At 48.9% G+C, this 10,472-nt stretch overlaps 1 protein-coding gene across 1 annotated transcript; it reads right to left on the bottom strand.

Moving 5' to 3' along the window:
• Window positions 1–9,101: 9,101 nt before the first annotated feature.
• Window positions 9,102–10,472, bottom strand: LOC123056820 (aspartic proteinase CDR1-like). Its single transcript, XM_044480080.1, has one exon. It carries the CDS (start codon window positions 10,470–10,472, stop codon window positions 9,102–9,104), a length of 1,371 nt encoding a protein of 456 aa, XP_044336015.1.

A 10,472-nucleotide genomic window follows, 5' to 3' on the forward strand; every position in this document is an offset into this window, starting at 1 on the left:
TCAGTATCGACAATAATCAACTCGGAAGTTCATCCAATTGGAGGCAGAAGAGGTTCGACACGACGTCCTACCGGCAGCGAGCTGAGGCTCTAGAGGACTTGCTTGAGTTCAGTGCCCAGTTGCTCCAACAAGAGAGAGAGATTTCAGGAGCTCCCCCCCCCCCCCCCCCCCCCTTGTGGATCAGTAATTCAATTTTCTAACATGAAATGGTCCTCTGAGTACAACTCCGAAACCATGTTGACATTTTGAGAAAGGAACAATTCTTGGATGTACTTCAATACTATAAGTTATCTTAAGATTTTGCTGATATCTGAATAAAGTTGTAATTGTTGTTCTTGTTTTTGTATTTCTGCATTGATAAGATTGTTTCAGTGTAGGCCCTTCTGCCTTGAAAGATCACATGGATATGCAGCCGACACTTCTTCTCCAAAATAATAAGGGAAAAACGAGCTTTTAACAGGTAAGACTATAAGTCGTACGTTATATTTTGCTATTTTTGCTTGCTTGAGTATATAGCATGTTTGGTGATGAATAAGCTTGTGGTGAGCTGTATTCTGAATTATCTGATATACATGCAGGCTCCCAAGTTTATTCAAAGTGTTGTTCTATAAGATGATAGGCGCCCAAGAAGATTAATGCCATTGACTTGTCATGATCACAAGGGCTTCAATCAATTGAAGTGGTGTTTTATCCGTAATCTGATTCTCTTTCAAGCCAAAAGTAAACTGTGAGAGCCGGCGAAACATAGAAAAACTATATTTATAGAACAACATAATTTCCTCATTTTACGCAGATATCTTATTCACTGAAAAATCGTAAACTCAACACACATCAACAACGTACAGCTCTGTATGTAGATTCACTCATTTTGGACATATTTTAGAGTGTAAATTCACTCATTTTGCTTCGTATATAGTCACTTGTTGAAATCTCTAAAAAGACACAAATATTTAGGAACGAAGGGAGTATGTCTTAGAGCATCCACATGATGACATCAAGAACCTAAGGGGTGAGAGGAATAGGGAGACAACAAGTCTGATTTCATGTTAACAAAAACTGACACAACATTTGATGTGATGTGGGTCAAAAGATACACATTAGACATAACTAATATTGAGCCACTAGAATATGTATGTGTTGGGGATCGTTGCAGAAATTTAAAATTTTCTATGCATCACCAAGATCAATCTATGGAGAAACTAGCAACGAGAGAGAGGGGGGGGGGAGTGCATCTTCATACCCTTGAAGATCGCGACACGGAAGCGTTATAAGAATGCGGATGAGGGAGTCGTACTCGTGGCGATTCAGATCGCGGTTGATTCTGATCCAAGCGCCGAACAACGGCGCCTCCGTGTTCAACACATGTGCAGCCCGATGACGTCTCCCACGCCTTGATCCAGCAAAGAGAAAGGGAGAGGTTGGGGAAGACTCCGTCCAGCGGCAGCACGACGGCGTGGTGGTGTTGGAGCAGCGTGGTACTTCGGCAGGGCTTCGCCAAGCGTCGCGAGAGGAGGAGGAGGTGTTGGGGAGGGGAAGGGCTGCGCCTAGGATGTGGTATTGCTGCCCTCCCACCTCCTCTCTATTTATAGGGGCAAGGGAGAGGGGGGGCGGCCCCCTCCAGATGGATCTAGAGGGGGGCGACGGCCAAGGGGGGAGGCTTGCCCCTAAGCCAAGGGGGCGCCCCCTTTAGGATTCCCCCAAACCCTAGGCGCATGGGCCCTAGGGGGTTTGGCGCCAAGCCCACCTAGGGGCTGGTCCCCCCTCCATATTCAGCCCATAGGGCCCTCCGGGGCAGGTGGACCCTCCCGGTGGACCCCCGGAACCCTTTCGATTGTCCCGGTACAATACCGATAAACCCCCGAACACTTCCAGCGACCGAATAAGGACTTCCCATATATAAATCATTGTCTCCGGACCATTCCGGAACTCCTCGTTACGTCCAGGATCTCATCCGGGACTCCGAACAACATTCGGTAACCACGTACAAACTTTCCCTATAACCCTAGTGTCATCGAACCTTAAGTGTGTAGACCCTACGGGTTTGGAAATCATGCAGACATGATCGAGACATCTCTCCAGCCAATAACCAACAGCGGGATCTGGATACCCATGTTGGCTCCCACATGTTCCACGATGATCTCATCGGATGAACCACGATGTCGAGGATTCAATCAATCCCGTATACAATTCCCTTTGTCTACCGGTATAGCACTTGCCCGAGATTCGATCGTCGGTATACCGATACCTTGTTCAATCTCGTTATGGCAAGTCACTTTACTCGTTCCGTAACACATCATCCCGTGACCAATCCCTTAGTCACATTGAGCTCATTACGATGATGTCTTACCGAGTGGGCCCAGAGATACCTCTCTGTCATACGGAGTGACAAATCACAGTCTCGATTCGTGCCAACCCAACAGATACTTTCGGAGATACCCGTAGTGCACCTTTATAGCCACCCAGTTACGTTGTGACGTTTGGCACACCCAAAGTATTCCTACGGTATCTGGGAGTTGCACAATCTCATGGTCTAAGGAAAAGATACTTGACATTAGAAAAGCTTTAGTAGACGAACTACACGATCTTGTGCTATGCTTAGGATTGTGTCTTGTCCATCACATCATTCTCCTAATGATGTGATCCCGTTATCAATGACATCCAATGTCCATGGTCAGGAAAATGTAACCATCTATTGATCAACGAGCTAGTCAACTAGAGGCTCACTAGGGACATGTTGTGGTCTATGTATTCACACATGTATTACGATTTCCGGATAACACAATTATAGCATGAACAATAGACGATTATCATGAACAAGGAAATATAATAATAACCATTTTATTATTGCCTCTAGGGCATATTTCCAATAGTATGTCCCCATTGCAACACATGGGCAATTAGCTAAATTTGAGGGGACCAGCTGCGGCTTGATCACCTTTTTCCCTTCTCTATCCTATTCTTTCACTGATCAGGAGTGTATGTGGAAGTTTGAGGAGGATTGGAGGGGACTGGATGTAAATGCTATAACATTATTGTGTTTGATAATATGTGTTAGCTGATTGTCAAAAAAATATGTATGTTAGCTAAGAGGGTACTGTTCTCGGTTATTTCTTAGCCACGTGAATTGTATCTTAATTTTTTAAAGCCCGTGGCAACGCATGGGCACTCTACTAGAAAGTACTAATGATGTATCTACCTCTTCCAAGATAGGTAGGAGTAGCATGTTCTAGAAGATGTATTTTGCTACCGTAGTTTCTAAATGGGGTTTCAAGTGCCTAAATTTATTTGTAATAGTTTGCCAGCCAATTGCACATTGCAATTAAGTTTCTTGTTGTAACATCTTGGAACATTCGTTTAAAGGGAACACAATCATCCATGTGTTAATTTTAATTAATGGATAATAGCAATATTCATGCTTTCACGAGACACTCGATCTTAAGCATAAATTAAAAAGAGCATTCAAGTGTTTTTATCATTTGTAATGCAGAGCACAATAAAGAGGTCAATGTTTGGGTACCACCTTTATTTTGTTCATCATGATATGATAATCTTTATGTGTATAAGGTAGAATTAATTTCTTTTATTGAAATACATTGCATGTGAAGTAGATTAAAATTATTTTTTCATTTGTTATTGGCTATCTTTTATATCTAAATAAAATTCGACATGCAACTAATACAAAATTTAAAAAGCCCGTGGCAACACACGGGCAGTCTACTAATATCACTAATATAACAATAGTTTAATTGTAAATATTACATCTGAGATAGCAGGACGTGCAACAAGTTTCTGAAATTCATTGATTCCAAATTCAACGATGCTAGAGTCATAGCCGGCAAATATCGTCCTACACATAGTTCCCCTTGAGCTTATAACCCAACAAAATATGAGCGTAAATGGGCTGCCCTCGGTTCTCTGGTACATCACGGCAGCGCATCTAGGCTATACAACGTGATGATTATCAAGTTGCAACAATGAGTGGTGATGGAGTGGCGGAAAGTAGACCGTAAGGGGATATGAGTGGGCCGGGTGTGTTAGACAGTTAGAGTCATACGTGGCAGCAGTCTGGACTCTCAGAAACCTCTTCCTCCCTTCTCCCCCTCTAGTTTGCCTCCGGTTTGCAGAAAAACGAACAGCCGGACGCGTCAACGGACCGATGCGGGACTGCATTGCATGAAAAATCCGTCCAGACAACTTAGTCCGGATGGTTGCCGAAGGTTTGAGGGTCTTGAAATTTTGATGTAATTTTTATTATGTTTGAGATGTTTATACTTTGAACTTTGATAATAGTTCTGGAATAATTTTTCGCAACAAAAGAAGACATTGTCAGAGGTCAAATTTGTTGCTAAAAATGCAAAAATGTTGTTGGCGAGGAATGTGAGGTATTAAAATTCACCACTCAACTGTTATTAATAAAATGTTTGTTGGGCATAAAAATGTTTGTTTTATCAATTGACGTGGAAACGGTGGGGTAATGAGCCATACTCTTTGGGCTTGGGGACATGTGATGTTAGATAAGAAAACCAAGAATGTTGTATGGGACCATGGTTCACCCGAACCTACGCTCCATGCCATTGATCTTCGGACAACATTTTTCGAGATATGTGCATGGCGGAAACAGTTTACGCAAGATGGCAAACAGATATGCATGGTGCCAATAGTTTAGTGAAGATTAGAAGCCCTACATTGATAAAATAAGCCTACTTGATGCTTACATCATAGGTAGTAAAAAATTATTATTACATGTATACAAGCACTGTTCATCATTGTTTATTGCATCGTTTTGTGCATCAACTCTCTCCCCAAGATATGCATTGAGTAGGCTTAAGGAATCACGCACAATTGATTCACAACAAGGGCATCTCATTTTGATCTGGACATTTTTAAAACACATCGGCTTGTCACAAGTTTTGAATATAATTGTGTAAGACAATAAGTTTTGGGGAACCAGCACAACCCTCTAGGGGTGGCTTATCTCATTATATATAATGGCTGTGTTACAATATGTACCATATACGTACATAGGTACAGAAGCTATACATAGTCTAACACCCTCCCTCAATCTTAGCCACTTTCTAAAGAACTGAGAAGGGTAAGATTGCGCCTACAAGCCTCAAACTGTGGCAGCGGTAAAGGCTTAGTGAAGATGTCTGCAAGTTGATCCTTAGATGAGATAAACTTGATCTGGAGTTGCTTCTGTGATACACGTTCCCGTACAAAGTGATAGTCAACTTCAATGTGTTTCATTCGGGCATGAAATACTGGATTTGCAGAAAGGTATGTAGCACCGATGTTATCACACCAAAGAATAGGAGGCTGTGGTTGAGACAAACCCAACTCCTGAAGCAAAGACTGCATCCAAATAATCTCTGCAGTAGCATTAGCCACAGCCTTGTACTCAGCTTCAATACTGCTACGTGACACAGTAGCCTGTTTCCGAGCACTCCAGGCGATCAAATTAGAGCCAAAGAATACTGCATAACCCCCCGTGGATCGCCTGTCATCTGGGCTACCAGCCCAATCTGCATCAGAGAAGGCCGAAAGGACCCGAGAGGAAGTCGGCCGAATATGCATACCAAATGTCAGGGTGAACTGAACATAACGAAGAATGCGTTTAACAGCAGCCCAATGAGTATCTCTGGGAGCCTGAAGATACTGACAAACCCTGTTAACAGCATAAGAGATATCTGGTCTCGTGATCGTCAAGTACTGAAGTCCACCAACAATGCTCCTGTACTCTGTGGCATCCGCAGGAGACAAAAGCTCACCATCAACAGCTGTTATCTTGTCAGTAGACGACATGGGTGTGGTGGTCGGTTTGCACTTCAGCATGCCAGCTCTCTGTAACAACTCCAAGGAGTACTTCTTCTGCGTAAGGACAAGACCAGTAGCACGAGAAGTGACGTCAACTCCAAGAAAGTAGTGAAGCTTCCCAAGATCTTTGACCGCAAAATCAGCACCAAGAGAGCAGACAAGAGCATCAGCAGCATACTGAGAAGAGCTGACAAGGATAATATCATCGACATATACCAAAAGATACATAGTGACTTCTGGCTTCTGTAGAAGAAATAACGAAGTGTCAGCAGTAGACGGCACAAACCCATGAGCACGAAGGGCAGAGGCAAGGCGGGCATGCCAGGCACGAGGAGCTTGCTTCAAACCATATAGTGCTTTGGAAAGACGACAGATATAGTCAGGACGATCAGGATCAGAGAAACCAGGCGGCTGTTTCATATAAACCTCTTCCTCCAAAAATCCATGTAGAAAAGCATTCTGCACATCAAGTTGACGAAGTGACCAACCACGAGAAACAGCAATGGAGAGAAGAAGCCGAATAGTGGTAGGCTTGACGACAGGACTGAAGGTGTCCTCATAGTCAAGACCATGACGCTGCCGAAAACCGCGAGCAACAAGTCGCGCTTTGTAACGCTCAATAGATCCATCCGAATGCTTCTTCACTTTGAATACCCATTTTGAGTCAATAACATTTACCCGTGGTGGTGGAGGAACGAGAGTCCAAGTCTTGTTACGAAGAAGAGCATAAAACTCCTGCTCCATAGCCTCTCGCCAATGTGGAATGCGCAGGGCAGCCTGATATGAGCGAGGCTCAGAAGATGGATCCGCAACAGCAGCAGCCAAACAAGCAGCCAACCAAGCAACCGTACCATCCTTACGTTCCTTAGGTTTGAAAATGCCACTGCGACTGCGTGTATATGGTCGGGACACAGGAACCACCGAGGTCGACGGAGCAGCCTGCAACGGGCTGGAGGACGGCGACGTTGACGAGTTAGCCGGTGACGAGGAGCCAGTCACGGTAGCCTCGGACTCGGTTGGCGAAGAAGGCCGACCCACCAGCGAAACCGGCAGAGCAGACGAAGCAGCTGGCGACTCCGGCATCACAGACCGGGCCGATGGCGAGCTCGGCATAGTGGGCCGTGGCGCGGCCAGTGTTGCGGGCCGATCCGCTGATGAAGGCGACGTGAGGACCCGAGCCGCGGGCGAAGACGGCATGACGGGCCGAGCCGCAGGCGAAGACGGCGTGACGGGCCGAGCCGCGGGCGACTCGGCGGCCGCGGGCGACTCGGCGGCCGCTGGCGAAACGGACCGAGCAGTGGAGATGCTCGGCGCGACGGGCTCGTCGGGTGACCATGCATGGGCACGCGAATCGATGCCATGCAACATAGGGCGATCGACGTGCCCACTAGAAGACGACGATGATGATGGTGAATCCTCCAACAGCTCCAGACGATGATGCATGGGCACGTGAATCCTCAAGGATAGGGCGAGAGCGACCCCTGGATGGAGGAGAGGTTCGCCTGGTCCTGCCCCGTCCAGGCGCGATGGGCCGGATTGTAGACCGGACCGTGCACGCTGTCTACCAGCGCGGGTGGGCAGGGAAGCGATCCGTCGACGTAGCCTAGCAGGTAGTGACTCCCCAAGAGCGGGAGAACCTGCGCACGCCAGAAGATGTAGTTGTCGGCGGAGAGCTTGATGGTGATGAGATGACCGAAGTGAAACGGCGGCGGCGAAGACAATCCCATCGAGGAGGCTGCCTGGGGTGCAAACACCATGGAGGCAGCCGGAGGCACCGAAGCCGATGCGGGAGGAGGCGGGACCGCAGCCAGGGCGGGCGCCGCAAAGCTCGCGGCCGGGGCGGACGCCGCAAGGCCCGCGGCCGGGGCGGACGCCGCCAACCCCGCCAGCGGGGCAGTGTGATCCGCTTGCGGCAGGAGCGGCGGGACGACGCCTGCGGAGTCTGCAGCGGACGGCGGCGCCGCGGTGTGGACCACGAGGTCACGCCCAAGCGAGGGCGCCGGCGGCGTGGAGAAGACGGAGCCGATGCTCCTTGTCCCGATCGGAGTCGGAACACAGACGACATCGAGCGGGAGGTTGAGCAGAGCCGCAAGAGAGGCCGGGAGGAAGCCCGCAGCAGTGGAACCGGTGGTGGCGGCGCTCGACATGGTGGCGGCGCGATCGATGGCGCGGCTGCGGCGGCTGCGGCGGCGGTGCGGGTATTAGGGTTTAGAAGCGAAAGCGATCGTAACCTAGCGTGATACCATGTAAGACAATAAGTTTTGGGGAACCAGCACAACCCTCTAGGGGTGGCTTATCTCATTATATATAATGGCTGTGTTACAATATGTACCATATACGTACATAGGTACAGAAGCTATACATAGTCTAACAAATTGTTTGTAGTCGTTGGTATATTTACAACTCCCGTCTCTTAAATACTGTGCTACATGATATGTCACGTTTAACCTTTTCTCTTTTTTTGTCTTTTCCCTATATATAGGTTGATGTCCTACTAATCATGCAGGCAAAACCGAACAAAAACTGTTAGAAAATTAGCGTTTGCGACATTGACATCAGTACAGATTCTTACAAACATCAATGAATATGTTGTATAATTTGTACATAAGTTTTACTATGAAACGAGTTTGTAAACGTTCTTTTGGCCTAATATTTTTTTAATAGTGCAAGTGAATTCCTCTTTTTCTTATATATACAAGTTATGTTCATAGAGACGTGTGCAAAAAGTGCTACAGCGCTTAGAGACATGTGCTAGCCCATGAAAAAGAATTACTTCCCACGCAAGCCTAGAGGGTCCTTATAAGCACCAGGTTTAACCGTGACTTTGACTAATTAGGACTTAACGCGGAATTTTGAATTTAAAACAGGACACAGATCCACAAGTGAGGGCTGATACATTTTACGGCATGGATCATAGGTTCGGGTGAACCATGGTCCTAAAAAAACCTCTCTAAAAAAACTCAATCTGCACGTGGATGATCATGATTTTATCCACACTGAATTTTAATATTTCGAATGGATCCACATTTTTCTTTTCTTTTCTTTTTGCCAGAAGTGTCCACACTATTTGATCACCTGTATCGATTTAGAATTACGTGAAAATCATGACGTAAGTTTAAAAAATGATATAAATTTAGCAAGATAAAAGGGAAACACAGATATCCAAACCTGAAGCAAACCGAGACGTGGAGATGAAATTACAAAGAGCGTTGTGCTCTTTTTTTTTTCTGTCTAATAACACACTAACGTACGTGATTATTACATGACGATTCCATCAGCTAAGCTAGCTACAGAGAGGCGGGAGGAGAGGGGTAGGATTTCGCGCAGTCGGCAGCGGCGAAGGTGACGGTGCCCTTGTCCAGGTCGAAGCCCACCCGGAAGTTCTGCTGCGCGATGTTCCCGATGATCGCCACCGACTGATCGTCCGTCACCGGCGCCATCGCCAAGCACACGGTCCCCACCGGCAGCTCCGCGAACGCGTTCCGCGCCTGCAGCGTAATCGCGGCGCCGCCGCCAAACTCCAGCGTCACTTCCGGGAAATTCTTCTCCCAATCCTTCGTCGCACCGCCCACGCCCACGTCGTAGCACAGATGCAGCTGCTTCTGCGGGGACTGCTTGCGCGGGAGCTTGATGCTCTTGCTGAGCTCCTCCACGATCGGGTCCAGCAGCGCCTTGTCGAGGAACGTCAGTGACGTGCCAGAGTCGACGATGGTGGGGTACGGCTTCGGCGGCGCGATGGTCGAGCTCCCGATCTTGACGGACGTGAGCAGGATGGTGTAGAAAGCGTCCACGGCGGAGGGGATCAGCGGCGTGGTCACCGCGCCCGGCTCCGTCACGGTGGCTTGGGCGCCGAAGTGGAGGATGGACGAGACGTTGACGTAGAAGGGCGCGAGGCAGTAGGCGAATCTCCGGCCGAGCGACGTCAAGGCGCCGATCTGGTTCACGAGGGAGCCGTTCCCGGCGCCGAGGCCGACGTAGCCGGCCAGCTGGAACGTGTTGCCGGTCGCTTTCGTGGCGCAGCCGAAGTTGACTCTGGACAGATGCAGCTGCGGACGCTCGCGGCATCCAAAACAGCCGCCGGGAGCGTCGTCAAAGTAGAAGGTCTCGGTGGAGAGGATGCCGGACGTGGTGGAGCCGTCGCCGTAGGAGTACTGGTACTGACAGAATTGGTTGGCGTCGCAGGACGTGCCGTAGATCGCCTGGCACGAGGGTAGCCGGCAGGCCACGAGGCCGTAGGTCGACGAGGAGGACAGGTCGAACAACGGCGCTGCTCCCCCGGCGGCTGGCCGAGGACCGGAGGTAGAGGTTCCGTTTCTGCATTTGAACCACACGAGGTTGCTGCCGGTGTCGACGAGGGCGAGCATCCGGGTGGGTGGCGTGCCGACTCTGACGTACATCAGGTACTCGTACGGAGTGGACACGATCTCGGCCACGCCGCCGCTAGGATCGCCGCCGGCGTACGAGCGCGCTGTGGAGCGCCGCACGGCGGCAAGCACGCGGTCGTGCAGGGTGGGCGACGGGTCGTGGAGCGGCGACTTGACAGAGTCCCGGTGGATGAACTCCACGCTAAACCCGCCGTCACCGACGTACGCCGCCGTGGACCCGCACAGCTGCGCTGTCAGGACGAGGACGACGAGCGAAATAGCGCGACCCGCCAT

This window comes from Triticum aestivum, chromosome 3A (genome assembly GCF_018294505.1).
Source record: "Triticum aestivum cultivar Chinese Spring chromosome 3A, IWGSC CS RefSeq v2.1, whole genome shotgun sequence".
NCBI classification, from domain to species: domain Eukaryota; kingdom Viridiplantae; phylum Streptophyta; class Magnoliopsida; order Poales; family Poaceae; genus Triticum; species Triticum aestivum.

Bases quoted from the DNA above. Each gene is read 5' to 3' on its own strand.
- LOC123056820 (XM_044480080.1), bottom strand. From the start codon at position 10,472: ATGGCGGGTCGCGCTATTTCGCTCGTCGTCCTCGTCCTGACAGCGCAG.